This window comes from Balaenoptera physalus (genome assembly GCF_965194825.1).
Source record: "Balaenoptera physalus genome assembly, chromosome: 2".
Lineage (NCBI taxonomy): Eukaryota > Metazoa > Chordata > Mammalia > Artiodactyla > Balaenopteridae > Balaenoptera > Balaenoptera physalus.
Genome location: NC_138883.1, coordinates 86,324,872 through 86,350,985, shown reverse-complemented (window position 1 = coordinate 86,350,985; position 26,114 = coordinate 86,324,872). Strand labels below are relative to the sequence as shown.

General features: G+C 35.7%; 1 protein-coding gene across 7 annotated transcripts in view; it reads left to right on the top strand.

Moving 5' to 3' along the window:
• TTBK2 (tau tubulin kinase 2) overlaps positions 1-26,114 on the top strand; it is a 157,405-nt gene that overhangs the window by 66,424 nt on the left and 64,867 nt on the right. For 2 of the 7 annotated variants that reach the window (XM_082453071.1, XM_082453070.1), the window contains 5 exons: positions 999-1,081; positions 1,617-1,728; positions 14,103-14,176; positions 20,215-20,355; positions 21,880-21,984. In XM_082453071.1, the coding sequence (XP_082309197.1) occupies positions 14,165-14,176; positions 20,215-20,355; positions 21,880-21,984 (258 nt within the window). In that variant the 5' untranslated portion in view covers positions 999-1,081; positions 1,617-1,728; positions 14,103-14,164. Of the gene's footprint in view, positions 1-998; positions 1,082-1,616; positions 1,729-5,534; positions 5,710-14,102; positions 14,177-20,214; positions 20,356-21,879; positions 21,985-26,114 lie in introns of all 7 variants that reach the window. The other 5 variants (XM_082453073.1, XM_082453072.1, XM_082453069.1 and 2 more) reach the window with 3 other exon arrangements.

The window sequence follows — 26,114 nt, the reverse complement described above, 5'->3', positions numbered from 1 at the left end:
AAGTATATATATTTATATGTGCTTTATATGCACAAAGAAAGTCTGGAATTGTATAGAACTCAAGAGGCCATTTGGAATGGTTATATTTGGCTATTGGAATTAGAGGGGCCAGGGCAGGAAAGGCTCTTTTGCTGTTTCCCTGTATACCCTTCAGTGCTTAAGAAATTGAGAAAAATATGCAAGCATTTCTTTTACAGTAAAAATGTAATTAAATGATAATAATAAATATCTTTAAAATCCATTCTTACTCTTTATCTTTCCTCAAATTTCTGAATGCTTGAAAATACCTGGTAAATCAGTGCAGTATAGTGTAGTGTAATGTAATTAGAAAGCTGTTTTGTGTTGTGAAATTACTTTATAAATGGTTGGTAATATCTTATTTGTGGGAAGATCTATAACAATGTTTGAGTGCTTACTATATGCTAGAAACAGTGTTACTGAATGCTAGGCTCATTCATACATATCCTGCTTTAATACCTTATATCTGTCTCATATCTAATTTATGCATAAGATCTTCCATTTTTTTTACAACCCTTTTTAAGAGTGTAAATGTTCATGGTAAAAGAATTTAAAAATCAAACAGAAGAATAATATGAAAAGTAAAAGATTTTTTCTCTTAGCCCTTCACTCTCCTTCTCTAACCACTCTCTCTGGTTTCTTGTGTTTTTTTCCAGAAACATTCAATACACATTTTAATCTATTTATCCACATATATATATACATATATATATAATTATATAGAATCATAATCAGATATAAATTCATATAATCTTATGATTTATGGACATATTTGGATATATAATCATGTGATTATATAAGATGTGTATAATAATATTATGTGTGTACCTGTGTGTATGTGTGTGTATAAAATCTCCCTCCCTACCCATAACCCCCAACCACGTGTGGAATCATACTAGTATATACTGTCCTGCAACTTGATGTGACCCTTTAGATTCAGACAGTAAGACTCATTTTCTATGCCCCTTTATGTTCTGCAGAGGAGTGATCCTTCAAAAATACCAATCGGATCATGTCAACCCCTGACCATTGCTAAAACACTTCAGGGCCTTCCTTTACTCAGGTAAATCCACCCACCTTAGATTAACATGGCATACAAAACCTTGAACTGATGCCTGCCTGCTTCTCTAGCCTCATTTCTTGAAACTGTTGTGCTTACACTCAGAGTGTTGGTCATCCTGAACTCTTTTTCAATTTCTTAAACAGTTTATAGCTTCTCATCTGCAATTGGCTTCCTCTGTCTCATACTTTGGATAAGTACTTAGTCTCAGTTATTTATAAAAATCCACAGGTAGAATAAGATTTAAAGAAGTAAAGCACAGTACAATTAAGAACTTTACTTTTTTCCTAAGCATTTAATTTCCAAAAATATATATGCTTAAAAAAATGTGATCCTATTAGCTTGCTTGTTCCTTTTTTCTCAATAAGGTTATTACAGGATTTATTTATTTTTAAATTTTAATTTCTTATAACCAAATTTAACAAATAGTTTAGTCAATCAGTTCTACAAAATTTGTTATGAAAAGCAGTAGTCCAGGTTCTGGTTCCAGATAAGATGGAGTAAGCACACTTCACCCTGTCTCTCCCACTGAATGCAGCTATAAAACCTGGACAGAATGCTTGGAGTGGCTATTTGAGGACTCTGAAAAATAAATAGTAGGAGGCAGATTGGGGAAGAAGACCAGAATTCAAAGTACTACTGAACCGGCGGTGAGTTTACCGTTTTTTTTTTCTTCCAGTATGCCCCAGCCTGAACTTAATGTATCCTGAAACTTGGACGTGAACATTATTAACACGGACAGAAAAAGCACCACGAGAAGCCCTCTAGTTCTGACTCAAGGAGCAGGAAAGGGGTCTCCTAATATTCAGAGAAAATGTGGCAATCCCACATCTTCTCTTTTTTCTTTTTTTTTTCCCCCTTTTCTTCATTCTCTTGCCCCCAAGGCCTCAAGCAATCCTGGGCAGTAGCTGCAGTGGCGTCAATGGGGCAGGCAGGAGCCTAAATCTCAGAGGGAAGGGAACCTTCCAAATCCCATTGCTTTTCTTCTCCCTCTGCTCTTCTGTTGCTTGGCCCTGATGTGGGCACAGTTACAGGAAGTACATGGCAGAATGGGGTTAATGAAGCCCCAGCTTTCTGCTGGAAGGCTGAAAAAGGGAAGCCCCAGGAAACCAAAAGATTGCAGGAGAATGAGGAGCTTGGGAAACTGATCACTTAAAGTTGCTCACGGACTTCTGAGCTGACTTCCAAGCTGTGCGTGCATGGGTGTGATCCTAAACAGCATACAAAAACATTGAGGACTGAATTATGGGATAGTCCACCCCCAAGCCCCAAACTGGACACTGCGTGGGACGATTATGGAACACATTCAGTATGACTACAAAGGCTTTGCAAACTGAACTGAAATTGGAAATGCAGCCTGCAGAAGGATGGTCAGACTTGAAGTGTGAACCCAACTGGGTCAATTACTGGCTAAAACAAAAACACCAACATTCTTGGTGGAACTTAAATAAGACTCAGATTCTCATAAGATAATATTCAAAATGTCCAGAATACAATCTTGAATTACTCAGCTTAAAAAGAACCAGTGAAATCTGAACTCACATGGGAAAAGACAGAAAACAGATGCCAGTGCCAGGATCACAGATGTTAAAATTATCTCAAAAAGACTTTTAAAATCAGCTATTATGACCATATTCCAGGAATGAGTGGGAAGATAGAAAGTCTCAGCAAAGAAATAGAAGATATAAAGAAGAACTAAATGGAAATTTTAGAACAGAGAAATACAATAATGGAAGTGAAAAACTCACTGGATGGGGCCTCCCTGGTGATGCAGTGGTTGAGAATCTGCCTGCCCATGCAGGGGACATGGGTTCGAGCCCTGGTCTGGGAAGATCCCACATGCCGCGGAGCAACTAGGCCCGTGAGCCACAATTACTGAACCTGCGCGTCTGGAGCCTGTGCTCCGCAACAAGAGAGGCCACGATAGTGAGAGGCCCGCGCACCGCGATGAAGAGTGGCCCCCGCTTGCTGCAACTGGAGAAAGCCCTCGCACAGAAACTAAGACCCAACACAGCCAAAAATAAATAAATAAATAAATTAAATTAAAAAAAAAAAACTCACTGGATGGTCTCGGTAGCAGAGAGGATATAACAGATGAATAGGTCAGTGAACTTAAAAATAGATAAATAAAAATCCAATTTGAAGAATAGAGAAAAAAAGTTAAAAATAAATAAATAAGCAGCTTCAGAAACCTTGAGACTATCATAAGATCTAACATTTGTGTCATCAGAGACCCAGAATGTGAAGAGAATGTTTGTGGTGTGGCAAAAATATTTGAAGAAATAATGGCATACTGATTGGAAAGGAAGAAATAAAACTGTCTCTGCAGATGGCATGATTGTATATGTAGAAAATCCCAAGGAATCCACAAAAAAATTCCTACAATAAATGAGTTTAGCAAGTGGTTCAAGGTCAGCCCCCAAAAAGTAATCATATTTCTGTATACTAGCAATAAACAATTGAAAACTGAATTTTAAAAATATCCATTTATAGTAGCTCTCCCAAAATGAAAGAATTAGGTATAAATGTAGCAAAATATGTATGAGATCTCTATGCTGAAAACTGTAAAACCCTGATTTAAAAAAAAAGTAAGAAAATTTAAATAAATGGAGAGACATGTATTCATGAATTGGAAGATTCACTATAGTTAAGATGTTGATTCTCCTCAAGTTGATTTATAGATTTAAAGCAATAATAACAACAACAACAACAGCAAGAATCCCAGCAGCACTGTTTGTAGTTATAGAGAAACCAATTTTAGAATTTGTATAGAAAGGCAAAGGACCTAAAATAACCAAAACAATTTTGAAAAAGAAAAATGTTGGAAAAATCAAACTGCATGATTTTAAAACTTAGTACAAAGCTACCACAATCAAGACTGTGATATTGGCAAAGGGATAGACATATAGATCAATTAAATAGAATAGATTCTAGAAATAGACTCACACAAATATGGCCAAAGTTGCAAGTGGAAAAAGAATAGCACTTTTGATAAGTGGTGTTGGAACAATTGGACATCCAAATACAAAAATAGTGAACCTTGACCTAAGCCACACACATTATACAAAAATAAACTTAAAATGTACTTCACATCATCTTCCCAGACCAGGGCTCAAACTCGTGTCCCCTGCACTGGCAGGCAGATTCTTAACCACTGTGCCACCAGGGAAACCCTCTCATTTCTTCTTGTACTTATAATTTTTACTTTATATTTTGATTCAGTACTATTTGATGCATATTGATCTGTGAAAGTTATATTTTCATTTGAAATTGTCTCTGATAATAATACAATATTTGTCCTGATTATTGCTTCTGAACTGGAATTTTGAACTGGAATTTGATATTGTCTTAACAACCTCAGAACCACCATGAGGATTAAATGAGATGTTTACATGTCCTGAGCACTAAATAAATGTCAGCTATTATATCTCAAAAATAAATAAATAAAAAAAATAAAATGTACCACATCTAAATGTGAAATATAAAGCTATACAGCTTTCAGAAGCAAACATAGAAAATCTTTGTGAGCTGGTGTAAGCAAGAAGTTCTTTCACATGATACCAAAATCATGATTGATAAAAGAAAGAACTGATGAATTGGACTGAATCAAATTAAAAGCTTTGCTTGTGAAAGACACTGTTAAAAGAATGAAAAGACAGATTATAGACTGGGAGAAGATATTTGCAAATCACATACCTGCAAAGGACTTATATTCAGAATATGTAAAAACACTGAAAACTCAACAGTAAGAAAACAATCTAATTAAAAATCTTTAATGGGCTTTGGCAGAGAGGATATAGAGTGGAAAATCAGCTCAGCAAAAGATGTTTAACATAACTAGCCATTAGGGGAATGCAAATTAAAGTCATGGTGAATTCCTGCTGCACATCTATTAAAATAGTATAAAACTTTTGACAATACCGAGTGCTGACAAGGACATAGAGCAACTGGAACCCTCATACTTTGCTGGAGGGGATGCAAATCGATACAGCTCCTCTGGAAAACAAACATATACTTACCATATGTTCAATATGGATTCACTCTGTGACCCAGCAGTCCCACTCATAGGCATTTAACCTAAAGAAATGAAAATTTACATTCATACAGAAACATATACATAAATATTTATATTAGCTTTATTCTTAATTACCAAAAATATGTCCTTCAAAGAGTGAATGGCTAAATCAACTGTGATATATCCATACAATGGAATACTATTCTGTAATAAAAAAAAGAATGAATTACTGATAAACACAACAATTCTTAATTTCTTCTTCTTAGGGAAATCACTTCAGGAACCTCCTAGTCTGCTCCAGTTAGGCCTGGTTATTTTCTATATTCACAGCTGTTGTCCTTGGATCACCCCGCAGTGTCTTCCTGGGGACTCCCCTTGCTTCTCTTTTATATTGTATGCCTTGTTGAATCCCTTTCTCTTTTTTGTTTATTCTCATTTTAGTGAAGCACCCCTCTACTAACTTCCTGAGTAAAGGGTGCATGGGAGATATATTTTTGAGACCTCTCTTGCATATCTACCCTGATGTTAAAAAACGCTGGCTGGATATAGAATTCTGGATTGAAAATAATTTTGCTTCAGAAATTTGTCTTCAGACTCACTGTAGTGGTTGAGAAAGGTAATTCCCATTGTGATTCTTGTTACTTTGGCAACTTGTTTTTTTCTTTTTCTCCAGTGTTGTGCCATTTGTGTATTTTCATTTAGTAAGCCAGGCTGTGTCCTTTATTGAAACTTGCAATCTTAAAGTTTTTCTTGGGAAATTTTCTTCAATTTTTTTGTTGGTGGTTTCCACCCGTTTATTTTGTCTATCTTCTCTTCTGGAACACCTACCTGTTACGCAGATATTGGGCCTCTTGTAGTGGTCTCCTAATTCTTTATCTTTTCTCTCTTTTTTTAAACATATTTTTGTAATAGTTTAGAACATTTTAAAAATAGGGTGAGGAAATCATGCTCTTTTTTTTTCATTCTAATCATAAAAGCCTGCTAGTTTTAAATTGGCCATTGTGATAGGATAGTCTTGTTTAAATGATGAAATTCCCTGTGATGGTTATCTAGACTGAAGAGTTTGGAAACTTTCTTCTGCCTTTAGCTCCTGGTGAGCTACTTAGAACCTAAAAGATTGTTAGATGGGCATCCTTATGAATGCTGATAGGAGCCTTTATTCCTTAGACTCCTTGGCTGAATTATTTTTCCTAGGGACTTGGCTTAGAAGACACCCTTCCTTCTTTTGGTATCACTGTCAAGTTAACTCAATCAAGCTCCAGGCTCTATGATGTATTCTAATCTAATCTCTTGCTTTCTCTGTAATGCTTATTCTTCATTTTTATAAGCTATAATTTGATCTTGTATGCCTATATTGGTCTTGTAATACATTTATTGCTTCTAACAAGATTGTAAATTCTTTGAGGAAGGGACCTAGCCTTATACTTTTCTATCTCCCATTGGTGTGGATATTTCATGAGTTATTATTAGGGTAGATATGGTTTGTTTGTTTTTGGTGAGGAGTGGGTAAATATGAGGAGTAAATGATAGATGGATAAGGAAGCTAATTTTGTTGTATCTTTAGCAGTCTAATTGTCCAGCTTTGCAGAATCCCCTTATTTGCTAATTTGTAATTGACTTGTAATTTGTTCTTTGAATTCCAGAACATCCCCATTTAGTGGGTTAGGGATACTTTTAGTTCAGGTTTTCACTTTATTACTAAATGGCTTCTTTTATTTAAAAAGAAAAATAATTGATGCCCATTTGATTGATTTACTTTCCTCTAGCAGCAAGTTATGTAAAATTACTTGCCTTTTGCATGACGTTTTACTCTTATTAATATTTAACACTGGGATGTCGACCACCAAACCACTACCTGCCATAGTTTTAAGCTCTTGAATTGAAAGCAAGAGTAGTAGATGATCATCTGAAATTGTAAGAACAAAAAGATTCTTTAGGTTATGTGTATTTAGTTAAGCATATAGCATACCTCTTCCTTTGAGAAAAAAAAGAGCCTTAGATGAATAGAAATCCTTTCTTATATCACAGTTAAAACCTGTGTTTAACTAGCAAGGTCCTACTTTGCCTATAATATCTTTAGATATTACCTGTCTATCTAAATTAAGTCTACTTCTTACTGTCTTTTTTGGGTGGAGATATCACTGATTATTTCTCTTTTGTACAGAGCTTGCTGATAGTCCACAAGCATTCCCTGTAGGGTTAGAGTGGTCAAGAGCTAGAAGATTTAAGAAAAAGCCTTAGTGGTGATATTTTGAGTGGTTGGTAAAGATCTGGTTTGTATGTTCAGGATTCCTTTTGTCTTTTAGCAGATTTCTAAGAGGAGACACATAAGCAGAAAGTTAAAATTGGTTTGTTGATATATTTCCATCCTGTGTTTTCTTGTGGTCAACAACCTATGATTCCTAGTGGTCAGTGCTGCCTTGCTGACTTCTCTTCTTTCTCTAGTTCCATCTGTGCACCAGATTCTGCTGCTCTTATTTGTCTCTAGGAAACTCTTATTTTAATTGTCTTGTTTATTTTTCCCCCTCAGTGCCTGACTAGGTGACTAACTTGCTAAATATCTGAAAATCTAATCCTGAGTATTAATTCGTTAATATTACCTCCTACAGGGATATTTAGGTTTTAAGAGCTGTATTTGATTTGAGGAGGCAAGGTTGAGGGAAATAAATGTGAGCAAAAAATAAGGTAGAACATTTGTGAGGGACAATAAAAAAGAAACAGACTTCAGAGTGTATAATTCTTGTTAAACTGAAGGAAATGAGGTTTGATAAGTAATGTAGAATGAATCTTGAATTCCAGGCTCACCATTTTAATCTTATTTCTTCAGGCATTATTGTTTATGGTCTCTTGAGCAGGCAAATGATAAAAACAGTTATTTGGGGGAGATATCCTATGAATGGGATGTGGGCAGTGACATTATGGGACATGTTTGGCCTGGTCCACTAAAGTACAGTCAGATTTGACAGAATGGATGGTGCCAAAGAGAGGCACATGCTAGGTGAGCCTGGTCAGTAGAGCCAAGATTTGAACTTATATCTGTCTCCTTCCAAAATTAGTGCTCATAATCACTAAGCTTTAATGATAGTAATAGGGAGCATATATTGAGCATTTATTATGTACCAGGCAGTATATTAAGGATTAGACACACTTCTGATTTCACTTGTGCAGTAACTCTTTGAGGTAAGTGCTATCTTACTCTTCATGTGGCTTGTAGAGGTTAAGTAACAAACTAGCAAGTGAAAAAGCTGATATTTAACTCAAGCAGTCTTGAGCACATGCACTTTTCCTCCACACCAAGCTGAAAGATTCAGAGGTGGGATATGCTTTAGTTATATTTTGATGGTTTCCTTTGCTGTGCAGAAACTTTTTGATTTAGTGTAATCCCACTTGTTTATTTTTGCATTTGTCATCTTTGACCTTGTTGTCAAGTCCAAGAAAATCATTGCCAAGGCTGATGTCAAGGAACTTACCCCTTGTGTTTTCTTCCATGAGTTTTATGGTTTCAGGTCTTATGGTCAAGTCCTTAATCCATTTTGATGGATTGTTGATTGTTGATGTTTGATAGTTGATTTTTGTATATGGTATAAGATAGGGTCTACTTTTCATTCTTTTGTATGTGGCTATCCATTCGATGCTCTTTTTTCCTGCGATTATCTTTTCCATATTGTGAACTTTATCTTCATGTTGGTTTCTTTCACAGTTGAGAGACGATTGCCCATAGCAACTGAAAGGGGGCTATATTCTTTCTCTTTAAATATAACATCGCTTCTCATAATTATATGAAGGTATTGAGTTTTGCTCTGATTAGAACATCCCTGAAACAATTATACTTGTTAGAGTAATATCATGCATTGATTATCTTAAGTCTTGAATATCTAGTTTTCTTTCCATCATCAAAGTGATCTCAATTTCTAGACTATTCTGATTGGCTTAGAGCAATTAATGCCCAGCCTTGCCTGAGAGTGAATCAGACTCATTGAGACAGTGGATATACAATTGAGGAAGATCGTTCCCCAAGGGAAATTTGGGTGCTGTTAGTATGGAGGAATGAACACTGAATAGTTAATCAAGAAAATGATTTATAAATATATTATCTCATTTAATTTTTTTCAATAGCTCTGCTGAAGAAACCGAGACTTGCTCAAGGTCCCGTAATTATTAAGTGGCAGAGTTGAAATCTAACTCAAAGCCAACTTTTTTTCTTTACAGCAGTATTGTGTCTCCTTCAAAGAAAAATAATAGGTTGTCCTGCATCATATATGGCATTAATGACACTACCTTCTAAGATTCAAAAGTGATTTTCTACAGATTCCTTATTTAAAACTTAATCATCACGAGGTACCAAAAGTTATGGGGTACAGCTTAAGCAGTACTTAGAAGGAAATTTATAGCAGTAGACACCTATATTATGAGGCCAGAAAGATCTTCAGTAAATAACCTAACCTACCACCTTATGACACTAGAAAAAGAAGAGCAAATTAAACCTAAAGCAGGCAGAAGGAAGGAAATAATAAAGATTACAGTGGAAATTAATAAAAGAGAAAACAGAAAAACAATGGGGAAAAATTCACAAAACCAAAAATTGGTTCTTTAAAAAAATGAACAAAATTGACAGACCTTTAGCTAGACAGACCAAGAAAAAAAAGAAGATAAATTACTAAAATCAGGAATGGAAGAGGGGGCGTTTCTGCTGACCTTACAGAAATATAAAATGGATTATAGTAAGGGAATGCTATGGACTACATGACAAAAAATTAAATAATTTACATGAAATGGACACATTCCTAGAAAGACCTAAACTGTTGAAACTGACTCATGAAGAAATAGAAAATATGAATAGATTTCCTTCTCAGTCTCCTTCACCATTTCCTTTTTCCTTCCCTGACGTGTTGGTGTTCTGGCGTTGACCCGGTTCTCTCAAACTATCCATCTTCTTTGGTCAGTCAACTCCGTTGACAATACACAGATCTATTACTTTATATAGTTGACCTCTGTTAAACTCTACCCCTAAATTTCTAACACAACTTGCATGTCCCATAGATAAATCAGTGCAAAATCCCCAAACCAGAAATCATTATCCTCTCTCATACTTTTGTCTTGGTTTATATTAATGCAGTTTACCTTGTCCACTTAGCTTAAGCTAAAAGTCTTCCTTCACTTTCTTCTCTTCCATAATCTGTCTATTCTGTCTCTTAAAGCTTAACTTGAAAGCTTAATTCTCACTCCCAGTGCTTTAATTTGAACCTTTCTTATCTTTTACCTCGTCTGTTGTTTTAACCTCCTAATTGATCTCCCTGCCTAATCTCTTACATAAATCAGCATCTAATGGTGAACAGCATTACCTTTCCAAAACACAGGCCAAATCATGTAGCTTCATGCTTGAAAACCTTTGAACTACCTCCTCCCATCCCCAACTGTCACCCATTATCTAATAATGAGTCAAATCTGAATTCCTTTATGTGGCATTTAAGACTTTAGTGTACTTTTCTTGTCTCAGCATGTCCCCCACCTGAGCCTACGTTTTAACTATTATCCAGCCCTCTAGCCTTGTTAACTCTATTAATTATCTTCCATATATGCTTGGATCCTTCACACTTTGTGTCCTCTTAGAATACTCTTTTCATATATTTAAAATTTAGTGATTTAACTCTCATGAAAAGCCTCATAAACAAAATTTTCACATCTTCTGTGTGTCCACAGCAATTTGTCTATCATGTAGAGCTCATCATACTGTATTACAATTTTTTGTTTATATATCTGGGCTGCGAATTCCTTGAGGGCATGGATCTTACTAATTTATCTTGTATTCCTAGTGCCTACTTTAGTTTTTGGAACATAGTAGGTCCTCTTGTCTGTGTTTTGTCATAGTCTTTATTTATCTTTTAGTTTTAATATTTATTTACAAGGTGTTCCTTGACTTCAAAATCTGTTTCAATTGTTTCTGGCATAATGGATAAGAACAAAGGCTCTAGAATCAAACTGCTCCATCATTTTCCAGCTGTGGGGTCTTGAACAAAGTACTTAACCTCACTAAGCCACCATTTTCACATTGGAAAAATAGGGAAAATAATAATACGCTATTAAGTTGTGAGGATTAAATACATATAAAGCATTAATATAATGCCTAGCATAGCTTCATATTATACATGCTTTATTAGTTATTGTTATTTCTATTAATTTGTTCATTCACAAATATCAGTCAGGTGTTTCACTCTTTGCCAGGTACTGTGGGGTAGGTAACAGAACAGACAGACATGGTCCCTGTACTTATGGAGTGATACCTCAGTTTGTACTAGTTATTATAAAAGTTATTTTAAGAATTGCTCTAAGTGGTGGTGAAGAATTACTGTTTCAGTTAAATTGTAGTTTCTCCGCACTTCCAAAAATTTGTACGTATTTATTGAACTAACTTTATTAAGTAGTTTCATTAATTGCATGTATCTAAAATATAAGATCAGTAGTGTACTATGTTATAATGTATGAGATAAGAACTCATTAAACTCTTACCTATAGCAGTGAAGATGTACCAGGGAATCCTAGAAAATTTGCTACTGACTTTGTGTTTTGGTTACCCTTTAAAGGGTCTAGTTTATTTGATTTTTATCGTTTTAAAAGTAGGGTAGTTTTAGTATCAAGAGATAAATAGTATTCTGACATGACTTATCATAAAGATATTTTAAAAAGGGCATTCCTAGAGGAGTTAACTTTTGTATGGCCTTTTGTTATTAGATGATTTAAACGTCTTTGTAATAGAGATGCTGTGTTTAAATGTTACATGATAGGAAGGTGGAATCTTGAGGAATGGATAATAAGAAAATACTTTAAAATGATTTTTTAATTGTTTCTATGAAGCTGAGGAAAAGAGTAAGTTACCAATAGGTGGTCATTTTAATCCTTTCATTCCTACTACAATTTATTAGATGACTTAGTTGTGTAAACATATGTAAAATATATGTAAAGTGATATACATACATTGTACACATTGTGAATTATTGTTCCCATTGCACCTGTTCTTGCTAGTTATGGCCCTTTTCAACAAAAGCACAGAGAATGAGAGAACAATGTGATAACCTAGATGCAAGAGAGAAGTGTGGAATTATTAACTAAATTAAATCTGCATTGTATTTATATTTTAAATCAGTCAGTGGACTAATTCTTTTTGATTGTTGGGATGTATTTCTTAATAGTCTATCAAAATTTGTCATTCTGGCTCTTGGTCTGTGACTTCCTCTCTTTCTAGGCAAGCTTATTCAAAGATTACCCTCATTGTCTCATGTTCCATTTACTCTTTAACCCATTATAGACTAGATTCTGTCCTTTCCACTCACCAGCGACTTCCTAATTTTTTATATTAATGAGCACTTCTTAGCCTTTCAGTAGTATTTGTCACTGGCCACTTCCACCTTAAAATGCTCTTCTTTGGTTTCTGTGATCTATATCCATTTCTCATAGTTTGCTCTGAGGCTGTTACTCTGTTTCCTTCATGGGCTCTTTTATTTCTGCTCATGCTTTAAATGGTTCATTTTCTAGAATTCTGTTCTTCGGTTTCTTTTCTTCTCATTATTTATTCTTTCAACTTGGAAATCTTCCATTTATGTTTGTAGTTCCATCTGCCTTCCATGAACCAATCCTTCCCCAATGTATTTTTGGAGTTCAGCTTTTTGTCTCAGCACCAGGCTTGAAATTACAATTGTCTACTGAATTCAACTGGTTGTCCTCAAACTCAACATTCTGATATCCCTTAAAATCTATGCAACCTACTATATTCTCTTATTTTGGTACAACTTTTACTTGTGCCAATTTCTAGTCAAAAACTATATCTTTAGTATCTCTCAGATTTATCCTATTTTTTAATCTATCTATAATACATAAGATTCAAAAAAAAAGGTTCAAACCCTTATTCTCTCTCGAGATATTGTAACTGTCAGCAGAGTGACCGTTCTGCCTCCATATTTGACCTCTCTATAGTCGATCTTCCTCATTGCTACCGTAGTGATGTTCTAAAATGGAATGTTTTAAGTGTTTTTCTTTATCTTTTAGATGCTTCTCACTACACAGCAGTAGTTTCCAAATACCTGGATGTTTCAAAATCATCCATGGCCTATCTGCTTTTGGGTCATTTAGAGAACTTTTGAAAGCTCCTATCCTGTGTCTTCCGCCACAGATTCTGAATCAGTATAAAGTTTAGGAGTTTTCAAAAAGTTTCCCAGATGATTTTGATAAGCAGCCAGGGTTGGAAAATACTGACTTATACATATGGTTCAGATTCCTTATCGTGGAGTCCAAGACCCTTCTGGATTTGGTGCCTGCCTGTTTCTCCAGCATCATCTCATTCTGTTCTCCCGCCCTTCATTCACTGTTCTCCAGCCTGATTCCCTCTTCTGGCCCTGATATCCACCAGTCCTGATCCTCTTTTAGCACCTCTGTTTGCTTTTGCTGAATCAGGGGCAGGACCCTAGCCTCTGTCTGCTCCATCTCTGCTTCCCTCTGCATTCTAGCCACTAGCAGCTCCTTGGATTTCACATGTGGAACTCAGGTTGAAAACCACTGAGCAAATCCAAATCAATAAGGCCCAGAAAGATGAAGTGACTCACTGAGTCTATAATGGTGAATGGCAGACCATATCTAAAATTCAGGGTTTATATTCCTAACATAGTTCTTATTTATTGCTCTTCTCTGCTTTCAGATGTATCATGTCTGGGCAAGTTGATTTGAAATGACCTCTTAATTCTTTCCTTCCTAAATAAATTATCATTCATTTGTTCCCTCATTTATTTGTTTATTTATTCATTTAGTAAACATGTATTTGACTACACAAAGAGCAGTGTAGGATATGGAGGGAGATGGGTAGAAAATTTGAATAATACTAATCTCCTGTCCTTAAGGTTCTTAAGATAGGTCCTTTACATTCAATCATAAAATACTATACAGAAAAACAAATTATTAATTTTTAAGAAGAGAAACTGTAGTATAACCTTTTCTACTGTCTTCTTTCTTTCTTTTATCCAGGGAAAGACCATGTTTGTAGATTTATTGGCTGTGGGAGGAATGATCGATTCAACTACGTGGTCATGCAGTTGCAGGTAGGTTACTTTGAAAGTGTGTCTTAAAATTGTCCAGTTTTGATCAAAGTACCTAATTATAGTAGATATGAATAAAATTAACAACATTCTTGGTATCATCTCAGAATGTTTTATACTATGCAGATGGAACTTTATTTAAACAGACCTGATAACAGATTTTTCCAAAGATGGAAGGGTTGTCTCTGGAAGGGTTGTCTCTGTCAACTATTTAGTTGATGCATATCTTCATTGATTGTCATCATTGCAAAGTTTTTGATCCTCACATGGATTGCTGGATATAATATGAGTTTTGTCCTGTCCCTGTCCCTTCCTTCTCCACCTTTCACTACCTTAAGGGCTCTAGTTTTCCATTTTCATGAGTGTCAACCTTGACTGCTTGAAAATTTAAGAATAAGATGAGATAGGGGAGAAATGCCATTCCTCTTTCTCTTTATCATTAATATAGCTCTGTTCCCCTATCCTTTAGATGGAAAGTGAAGTTGGGTTGGGTAGCAGATGCAAGAAATTCAGAAAGGGAGCATTGAAGTAATGACTACAGCAAGGAGAAGAGGGAAATCATCCCATTCTCTCTGACACTGCCTCTGCCCCTGAATGAACACACACACACACACACAAACACACACACACAGAGCTCTGAACCTGTAGTCACCATCAGTGTGTAAAAGCCATAGTTCAGGGACTTCCCTGGTGATGCAGTGGTTAAGAATCTGCCTGCCAATGCAGGGGACACGGGTTCGATCCCTGGTCTGGGAAGATCCCACATGCCGCAGAGTGACTAAGCCCGTGCGCCACAACTACTGAGCCTGCGTGCTGCAACTACTGAAGCCTGTGCGCCATAGAGCCCATGCTCCGCAATAAGAGAAGCCACCACAATGAGAAAGCCTGCACACCGCAATGAAGAATAGCCTGTGCTCGCTCCAACTTGAGAAAGCCCACTTGCAGCCACAAAGACCCAACACAGCCAAAATAAATAATAAAAAAATAAAATAAAGGCCATGGTTCACTTTGCTCCCTAGCTTAGGGTTCTCAGGGTTTCCCTTCATCTTTAGCAAAGTTTGTTTTAGGCATTTGGTTCTTTTATTTTATTTTTCCAACTTAGCTACATAGTAGTGATTTCAGAGACATAGATCCTGGCCTAAATTCTTCCTCTTCTTTTTTTGTTTCCCTCAGCTATCCTTCAGCATTTGATTTAGATCTATAGATGTTAATCTCCCTGCAGACTGTAGCCTTAAAGTCTTTGAATCATGTGATTCACTACTCTTGAGCCAGCATAGTTTTGTTTCTTGAAGTAGCTATCCCTGTATCTTTTTAGGTCATTAGTATGGACCATTCTGTCTTTCACTTTGACCAATAATAATATAACTTTTTGTATGCTATTTTATAGTTTTTTTCTGGATTTATCATGCATCTTATTTGATCCTTATCATATCCCCTGAAGAGGATAGGACAGGTTTTATCCCCATTTTGCAAATGAAGAGACTTAAGCTCAAGGAGGTTTGTGGTTTGCCTGAGACTGACTAACTTGATGGGTGTTAGGACTTGATGGAAGCCTGAGGCCAATATTCTTGGCACAATAAAACTATTTTTGTCTTTTGGCTACTACTGACTGGAGAAGATGGACAGTCTTTTTTAGTCTGCAGTCTCTCTCTCAGTCCTAGCATATACTCGGTTTTATTTTATTTGCACTTACCTTAATCTCACTTTCTGGAAATGGGAAGGCTCCTAGTCTGGGAGAACTAAGGAGGCTGGTGTATATCAGATAACGATGGGTTTTGTGACCTTTGGCAAGCGCCTATGGACCCATCCAAGAACCGTTCGATTTGTCTTGCATGCTGTATTTTTTCCTGTCATGAGAAAATTAACCCACCATTAACCTCCCATCCCTACAGTTATGGTTGACGTGATTTGAGGCAAGACTAAAGCTGTTATAACTGTTCAAGGGTTCTTTCTCTTATTTGACATATTGAAGATGACTGCTGGGGTTTCCCACATATATTTTAATAAGATTTATATGCTCAGACCCAGCTTCTTACTGACATTTCTAATTTTTTCTAAAAATCCTCGTTGTTCTGAAGTTAACTTCAGTCTTTTCCTCCTGGCAATTCAATTATATAATATCTGCCGTTAAAAATTTTAAGGAATAATCCTGTTTCTCTTGTAGAAATTCTAGCTATTTACCATTAAAATGGGTCTGAAATCTAATAGGGTTCAAGCAGTCACACAGTTTCTTTTCTCATTTCTACTAGGAAGACCTTGGCCAGGTCTCATTTGATATCCTGTCACCATTGAGGCTTTACATGATCATCCTTAGTATAGCCAAAGGGTGATATTTTGTGATAAGCATATCACCTAGGAAGGGGCAAAAAATGTTTTGAATCCTGTAACCAGTACAGATATAGATCTAGATTGCCTAACATCAGGACTGCTATATATTTTTAAACTTTTTATTATTGTGGAAAAAATTAAACATAAACAAAAGTAGAGCGAATAGTATAATGAATATCCATGTACTCACCACCCAGCTTCAGTAATCATCAATATATGGCTAATCTTATCTGAGGTGTAGTCTCCCTTTCCTCTCCTTCCCCAGATGATTTCAAAGAAAATCCAAGGCATATTTTATCTGTAAGTATATCAATATATATTTCTAAGAGTCAAGGATTCTTTTTTTCCCACTCTTAACCATAATGCACAGTAATATCTTAATAACATCAATTATCAAGTCAATCTTTAGATTTTCTTGATTGTTTCTCTCCCTTATTTTTTTTATATTTGTTTTACTTGAATCTGGGTCCAGACAAGGTTCACACATTGTATTTCGTGCATACATATCTCTTAAGCCTCTTTTAATCTTTAGGTTCCCTCTCATTTTTTTTTTCTTACAGTTTTTTTTTTGTTGTTTGTATTGTCATTGATAAAAACAGAGTCATTTGTCATGCAGAAGTTTCCATATTCTGGATAAAGTTCCCAGTGATTTTTCTCTTAGGTTTTATCAACCCATTAGTAATCACTGCCTAGATTCCTTACTTCAGGGGGGGTTGCAAATATACTGTTGTAATTTTATAATTTCTTCTTTGTTTATTAGCTGGAATTCTTTAAAAAGCACTCCACCAACTATTAGGTTATCCTAAGGTACATTTCACACAGAAGGGAAGGACTAATGTTTGATTCTTTTATTTAAAAGTTTTCAGAATAATGAGTTGGTTCCTCAATACGGAACTTTGATAGCATCCTTACTTTCTGATTCCTCTTAATGAGAAATGGTATTTAGAGATGATAATCTAGATGCTATGGGTGCCTGCTGCAGTTGGGTTGGTCATTGTTTTAAATTCTTTTCAAGTGGATAGGTTCAGGATTTTTTTTTTTTTTTAAAGAAAAAATATAGTTCATACTGATATTTCCAGTTCAAATTTGTGGCGATAGAATTGCTGGCATGTAACTTCTTTGGTTTTATATTTTCAGCTCTTTGCCTAATATATGTAGATGAAATGATATGGTTAGAATTTACATGAGAATAATCCAGTATATGTGTGTAGGAAGGGAGATGTTGTGTGTTGCATAGGGGGAGGGGAGGAGTGGATAACAGATGAAACAAGATTGGCCATTAATTGATAATTGTTAATTCTGGGTGATGGATAGGTATATGAGAGTTCACTCTTTCTTTAGTGGCTGCATAACAGTCAGTAAGATGACTGAACCATAATTTATTTAACCATTTCATTTATTGATAGATGTATAGATTGTTTTTAGTTTTTATCTGTAACAAATAATAATCACCTGTAATATATACCCTGAAGTATAATTTGGTGGATCAACCTGCATGTATGTACCATGTTAATAATTCTTTTCCCCATACCCTTGCCAGCTTTGTTTTTATCTTCTCAGATTTTGTTAATTGATACCTTAGATTTATGTTTTAAAAGATTTAAAATTTAAAAAACATTACTAATATCATAAATACACTTTAATTGATTTCCTTTCAAAAACTTTTATGATGGTAGAATTTGTTTACAAATAAAGTTCCAGTATTACCTTAGGTATATATTTGGCAGTCAAAATACTGATTTTTGAAGAAAAAAATTATTGAAATGCTAATAAAAGTTATTAGGTACTCTCATGGGATTATAAAACTCATTGCCCTAGATTATCAGTCATTTTACATTTGCTGAGGATGTAAAGAACAATAAAATAAATTCCACTAACATTAAAAAATAATAAAAAAGTTAACTACCAATTAATGCTGTGGGAAAACCACATTTTTAAAGAGGATATGAAGTATTAAAGGCTCCTGACTTTTCTGTAATTTTTCAATTCTTGTATTACTTGATTACTATTTAATATTTTATTTTAAATGGTATTTAAGTCACTTAAGAATTTATTACTTTTTCAGAAGTGAATTAACTGTCTTTAGTTGAGGTAATGGTATTAGTGGTATTAATCCCAAACACACACTATAAAATTTTGGGTATAGAGAGATTAGGATGTTTAAATCCCCTTGTAATATAGGAGCCAGTTTCCATTCTTTGGGAGGTGGAACTGCAGCGTCCTAGCCTGCTCTTCTCATCAGATTGCTTGTTTGTTACCTATGCAATAAGGAATCTTCTGGGTAGAGCAGCACTGTGCAGTGGAAAAAGAACACTTTCTAGTCAAACAGACTTAGATTTGAAAACAGTTTTACCTTAACAGGTCAGCATTATTTAAAGTCTCTGAGCCTCAGTTTCCTCATCTGTAAAACGGGAATAACAACTTCTATTTAGGGTGCTAGGGACTAAATACAGTCATGAATGTAATACATCTGGCACAAGCTAGATAAATTCATTGCTTTTATCTACTGCTATAAGTAATCGAGTGTTTGTTTCATATCATTTTTATTTATAATAACAGTAATTAGCATTTATTGAGTACCTAGTGTGTGCCAGACAGTATTCTAAACACTACATGGATCTTGTTTAATCCTTACAAAACAATGTAAGGTAGGTATTATGGGCCCCATTTTATAAGGAAACTCTGACACAGAAAAGTTAAGTAGTTTGTATAGGAATATGTTAGGCAATAATGAGGAATTACTGCCCTGTGTATATATCTTTTTTAAGTAATCAAGACTATGTTTGTTATAACATCAGTGACAAAGGGAAACATGTTGACTCAGAAACATATTATAGACGTAGAATAGACAAAGACAAATACTGTATGATATCACTTATATGTGGAATCTAAAAAAATACAATAAACTAGTGAATAAAACAAAAAAGAAGCAGACTCACAGATACAGAGAACAAACTAGTGGTTACCAGTGGGGAGAGGAAAGTGGGGGTAGGGGCAGTATAGGGATAGGAGATTTTTAAAAAGGGTTATTATGGCATTATATGAAATCATATGTGTGAAACTTTAGAAAATTGTGAAGTTCTATAGAATTTAAAGAATCCTTCATTCAGAAAAAAAAGTTAAAAGAAACATAATATGTTAAAAAAAAACTTTGGTTATTCTTAAATTTCTTTGAAATGTTCATGCATTATCTTAAGAGAATCTCTTCTCTTGAGTGAGAGGCTCATGATTCGGGTAAAATCCTTGCTATTTCAGTCAAAACATTTTTTTTTTTTTAAATCTTTCGATTTTGAAGCAATGGCTCTAATTCACATTTTTAAAGATTTTTATTTATTTATTTTTATTGATTGATTGATTGATTGCTATGTTGGGTCTTCGTTTCTGTGCGAGGGCTTTCTCTAGTTGCGGCAAGCGGGGGCCACTCTTCATCGCGGTGCACGGGGCTCTCACTATTGCGGCCTCTCTTGTTGTGGAGCACAGGCTCCAGACGCGCAGGCTCAGTAATTGTGGCTGTCGGGCCCAGTTGCTCCACGGCATGTGGGATCTTCCCAGACCAGGGCTCGAACCTGTGTCCCCTGCATTGGCAGGCAGATTCTCAACCACTGCGCCACCAGGGAAGCCCCCAGTCAAAACATTTTTTAATGGTAAATGAGCAATTCTCTACTCTTATACGTTTAGTACAGTACTTGAAAGTGTTTATTTGGTTTCCACAGGGTAGGAATCTGGCGGATCTACGCCGCAGCCAGTCCCGGGGCACATTCACCATTAGCACTACTCTTCGGTTGGGTAGACAGATTCTGGAGTCTATTGAGAGCATCCATTCTGTGGGATTCTTGCACCGAGACATCAAACCGGTAGGGGGCCTTTTCTTCCAGATCACAGAATGAGTTTGCTTGGTACTCTTAATCTTATGATGGGACACAGTAAATTACAAATGTGGCTTTCTATATTAAATACAAGGTAGTATTTTAATTTCTGTGGCAAAGATGTAAACTTAAAGTACATGTAACTTGCCTTTTAATTTAAAAAAAAATGATAATTACAAGCTATAACTTATAATAAAGAGCTTTTCTCATACAATGAAAATGTTGCTCAGCAGCCAAATTAAAAATTATTAATGCTTCACTATTATTATTATATGTGTTAACATTGTCAATTACTTAGCCTTACATCTAAATTAATAGTTATTCTTTGGATTTCTTTTTCCTGATATTGGTTAAAAATATATACATATGTTGCTTTTAGATGTTGGCATTGTGTTCTTTGAACTATTTCTCAAGTGACAAATTATACTTATAAGAAACCATCAATTATGAAAGAGTTTGCTTTTTCTCCTGAGTGCTACAGTGCCATATATAGTATTTTTTTCTATTCTGTTTTTTCTTAGAAATTGTCATTTCTGTAACTGTGAAATATGTCTTTATTTTCTCTTTCTTGGTTTTTGTATTACAAGGGGAAATGACCCATTTCTGATATGCTGTATTTACTATAAATTTATCATATGTTGGTTGTTGCAGTTGAAAATTATTTCCATCTGTTGCTACATGATTTCTAAAATTAAACAGTTTACATGAAAATGCCAACTAAAATTAACATAGTTGAGTCAGACTTAATGTAACGTAGATATCTCCTGCTTTTATTTTTATGTCAAGTTAAACGTCATTATTTGAGAACCATGGTGATTGAAGAGTTCCCCTTTTGATTAGAAAGCTCCCTAAGTAGAACAGTATTTTAAAATAAAACACTATTTTAAAGTAAAAGCTAACAATTCTATAACAATTTGACTTTTGACTTTTTTTTTTTTAAATAAATTCCCTTATGTACCTATCTTTGCAAGTCTGTGGTCATTTAATGTTACATTTATTTTTATTAAGGGAAGAATGCAAAGTGTATTTTCCTTAAGTCTGTTTTGAAATGTTTCCTTAAATTGTATTTTAATTTTTACATGTAGTGAAATTCAGGTTCATGATGCTTATAGGAAATTCATTTCAATTTCTGAACTATGTATTCTATTTTGCTCACTCCTAGTTCCTCCCATTTTTAAAAGTAAGTAGTGACTAAGTCATTTAAGTAGTGACTTAGACTAGAATTTCAAGGAACTTAGAGTACTGATTCCAGTTAAGTCAGTGTTGTGTTTTATGTAAATTTATACAGTCACATAAATTTTTTGTTGCTCAAAGTTCACCTGATCCTAGGCATTAATAGAACCCACAGCAAAATTATGTATTAATATCCAGTAAACATCATTGACTAGAATAGTATATTTGGGACATGTGTATTATATAGAGTTTAAATAGAAGAATTAAAATAGAGGAAGGATAAGGTATAAGGACTAAGTATAATAATAATATGTATATTTTCCTTCTTTATTTTTCTAGTCAAACTTTGCCATGGGTCGCTTTCCTAGTACATGTAGGAAATGTTACATGCTTGATTTTGGCTTGGCTCGACAATTTACCAATTCCTGTGGTGACGTCAGACCAGTAAGATTTTTCATATTATTAAATATTTGAGAATTAACTTATTATTTATAGTATCACGCTTTTTAAAGAAATGCTAATTGTGTATCAGAATGGATGTCATCCAAGAAGTATCATATAGATTTTATGATTACTTTATAGATGGTGTTAATTAATTTTATTATTGAGAGTTGTGGCTTTTAAAAGCATGTACATTAGACACAGATTTAGAGCGGTCTTATAAGAACACACATTACCACTTTAGCATCAATGGTCTTTTTGCAGTCTGAGTCTCTTTGTACATCCTACTCTTCTATTTCAGTTACCATATTTTTCATACCCAGAATTTCCATTTGGTTCTTTTTAAAAATTTCTCTTTAGTGATATTCTCTGTTTGATAGGGCATTGTAATTATACTTTCCTTACTTCTTTAGTCAAGCTTTCCTTTATTTCTTTGAACATATTTATAATGCCTACTTTGAAATCGTCTCCTGTTATATCCAACAGGAGAAGAATGTAGTCATTCTTATAGTCAGTTTCTGTTGCCTACTTTTTTTTTTACATGTATGGGTCACACTTTCCTGTTTCTTTGCCTGTCATATTTTTTTGTTGTTGGAAACTGGACATTTTAGATAATATATTATAGCAATTCTGGGTACTGGTCCTCCCTTCCAGGGCTTGTTAGTGTTATTTGCTTATTTATATGTTTAGTGACTGACTAGATTATTTTATCCTTCCCCCACATCCCAAGCACATAGTGTTAAGTCTCTCTTGTTGCCCCTGAGGGAGGTGCAGCTTTGGGTCTGCCCATCATCACCCTGGAATGACAGTGGTACTGGTAGGGCTCTCCTCCACACTTTTTCTGACCACATCCAGTTATTAAACCTGCTGATTGCTGGCTGATTGCTCTGTTGCTTAAAACAGTGCCCCAAGACGTACATTCCTTGACAGACTAATCCAATCAAATTGTGGCTCCTAAAATGGAATAGTTTTGGGTTTTTTTGGCCGCTGCTGCAGGCTTGCAGGGTTAGTTCCCTGACCAGGGATTGAACCTGGGCCCTCAGCAGTGAGACCACAGAGTCCTAACCACTGGACTGGCAGGGAATTCCCTTCTGAGGTTATAGTTTGATGTTTGTTCTGACCCCAGAAGGGCTCCCCCACCTGTCTTGTTCCCCTGGTTCTCACTTGGCCAGCCTGTAGTCTAGGCTGTATCCTCAGATCCACAAATCCTCCCAATTCGCTTTACTATAACCTCCACTATTTATGAGAGGGTCTTAAGTTTAATTAACTTCACTGTTGCAAATGAAATAAGTTCCTTTGGGAAGAGATTGGGAGATACCTTTTTTACAGCGTTCTTCTGTCCGCAGACAAAATCTCTGACCGAGGGCTCTGGAGTTGGGGGTGAGGACTATGGCAGACTTCTCTCTGAGTGACATCCTCTATTAGGAGCAGGGCCCTCTGGTTGAGATCGGGACAGTAGCCTGAGGTCTCTTGGCTTGACTCTCCTGGCATGGAACCACTGCTTCATGAGCCAGGAGAAGGGCTTTTGGGGCCCCAGTATTTTCAGCACACCATGCCCAAGGTAGAGCCTTCATTCCATGAGTGGAAGCTGGGTGCAAGTAAGGGGCTTCCACCTCTGTACCACGCTTGCCCATGACAGCCTCCACAGCAACAGGCAGCTGGGAGAAGATGAGAAATGCTGAAGTCCTGCTCCTACACGAAGAAAGCCCTCTGGCTCGGAACTGGGGAAGGAGGGAGCCCTGTGTTCTCGGCTGCAGCATCCTGGAGTGGAGCCACCCCTGCTGATCTGGAAGAAAGGAAGGAGGGGGAGCGGTTTTGGTTCAAATACCATAGACTCTAGCTTTTCTTACTGACTTTTCATGAATATGAAATAGCTGTTTCATCATTTGTTGTTTGCTCGAAGGACCATTTCCAGAGGCTATGGTTATTTTTTTAAATTATTTTTACCAGCTTTACTGGGGAGCAGGTCGGTAGAGCTCCTCATATTGTCATACTGGCAGTTGATCTCCCCCTACATTTCTTTAATGTCTACTTTTATTTTTAATTTATTTTTTAATTGAAGTATAGTTGATACAGTGTTGTGTTATAATGTCTACTTTTATACTTTTTGTTTTAACTTGGTACTGACTGTGATTTTCATTTCTAGCAGATTAGTTGCACAGAAGGTGAAACACTGGTTTTGAATGAGCTAACTATGTAATAATAGACTTGTATACAATAAATGTAAATTATATTTAAAATATAGGCACATGAAAATTTAAACACCTAGAAATTATAAGAGAATCTTTTTGGTTCCGGTGAAGGTCTTGCATTAATAGATAGCAAGGCAGGTGATGAATTTGGGTCCAATGCAGCTTATTAGACTTGAATATATTTCTGGAGTCTCATTTCTATTACAAGTATCTTTTTTTTTTTTAGTTTTTAGAATATTATGAGGTTATTATTTATTCACTTATAAAACACTTATTAAATGAGCACAGATTATGTGTGAGGCATGGATCTAGGTGCTGGGACTGCAGCGGTGAACAGCAGACCAAAATGAGGTTCTTATGGAGGTTATATTTTAGTGGTGAAGACAGATAATATACAAATAAATACATAATTTTAGATTGTGATAAATTCTACAAAAAAAAAAAACAGCAGAAAGCAGGGTATTGACATAGAGAGTGATGGGCAGTGAGGCTAGGAGACTATTTTAGAGGTATTAGTTAGAACAGACTTCTGTAAGGAGGTATTGAGTTGAGAGTTGAATGAAGTATGAGAGCAGGCTGTGTGATTTTTCTGGAAAGAGAGTGCTCCAGGCAAAGGGAACAGCAAGTGCAAAGACTCTGAGGCAGAGTAAGTTTGGTATATTCAAGGAAAAGGGGGGAGGCCACTGTGGCTGTAGCATGGCATAGCATAGTGTGGTGGGTAAGTGGAGAGAGACGAGGTTTAGGAGGTTGGTAGGCCCCAGAATGTGAATCATTTTGCCAAGAGATGGATTTTATTCTAAGTGTGATAGGAAGCAGGGTTGTTGCATAATATGTTACATGCTCTGTCAATAAGCTAACTATAGAGTTATATACAGAAGTAGGTTATATTTAAAACGTAGCCACATGAGAATTTAAGTGCCTTGAAATTGTGGGAAGACTATCTTCAGTTCTATCAATGTTCTTGTATTAATTGGTAGTCGGGCAGGTAAAGAATTTAGTTTCTATGTAGTGTATTGGATTTGAATATATTTCTGGAATCCCAGTTCTATTCTGAATAGCAGTTTTTCAATTCTTCGGACTTTTTTTTTTTTTTTAAATCACTCTGTGAAGAAGAGACTATTGAGAGCAAGAGTGGAATCAGAAAGACAAGTTAAAAGGCTAATGCCATGGTCCAGTGGTCATTGCTGGTGGCTAGGACTTAGGGCATTAGGGTGATACAATGATCATGGTGGAAAATGCTTATATTTAGGATATATTTTAAAGGTGTATTTAATAGGACTTCCTTCTGGATTTGATACTGAAATGTGAAGGGAAAAGAAGAGTCAAGAATGACTTCTAAGTTTTTTCCTGAAACCATGATAGAGATGAAGGCTGAAGTGTGGATTTGATGAGGGAAAAATGGAAGTTCTCTTTCTTTTTTTTTTAAAGCTTTCTTAGTTTTTTGTTTTTTGTTTTAATTTTTAAAATTTTTAAATTTCTGGCTGCATTGGGTCTTCGTTGCTGCGCATGGGCTTTCTCTAATTGGAGTAAGCGGGGGCCACACTTCGTAGCAGTACACGGGCTTCTCATTGCGGTGGCTTCTCCTGTTGCGGAGCACAGGCTCTAGGCACGTGGGCTTCAGTAGTTGTGGCTCGCGGGCCCTAGAGTGCAGGCTCAGTAGTTGTGGCACATGGCCTTAGTTGCTCTGCAGCATGTGGGATCCTTCCAGACCAGGGATCGAACTCATGTCCCCTGCAATGGCAGGTGGATTCTTAACCACTGCACCACCACGGAAGTCCCCGGAAGTTCTATTTTTCTAAAAGTTAAGTTTAAAATGCCTCTTAGATTCTAGATGGAAATAATAAGAAGTTGACTTGATATAGTAATCTGTAGCTCAAAGGAGATATCAGGGATGGAGATAATATAAATTTAAGAATCATTTGCTCCCAATGTTTAAAAGTA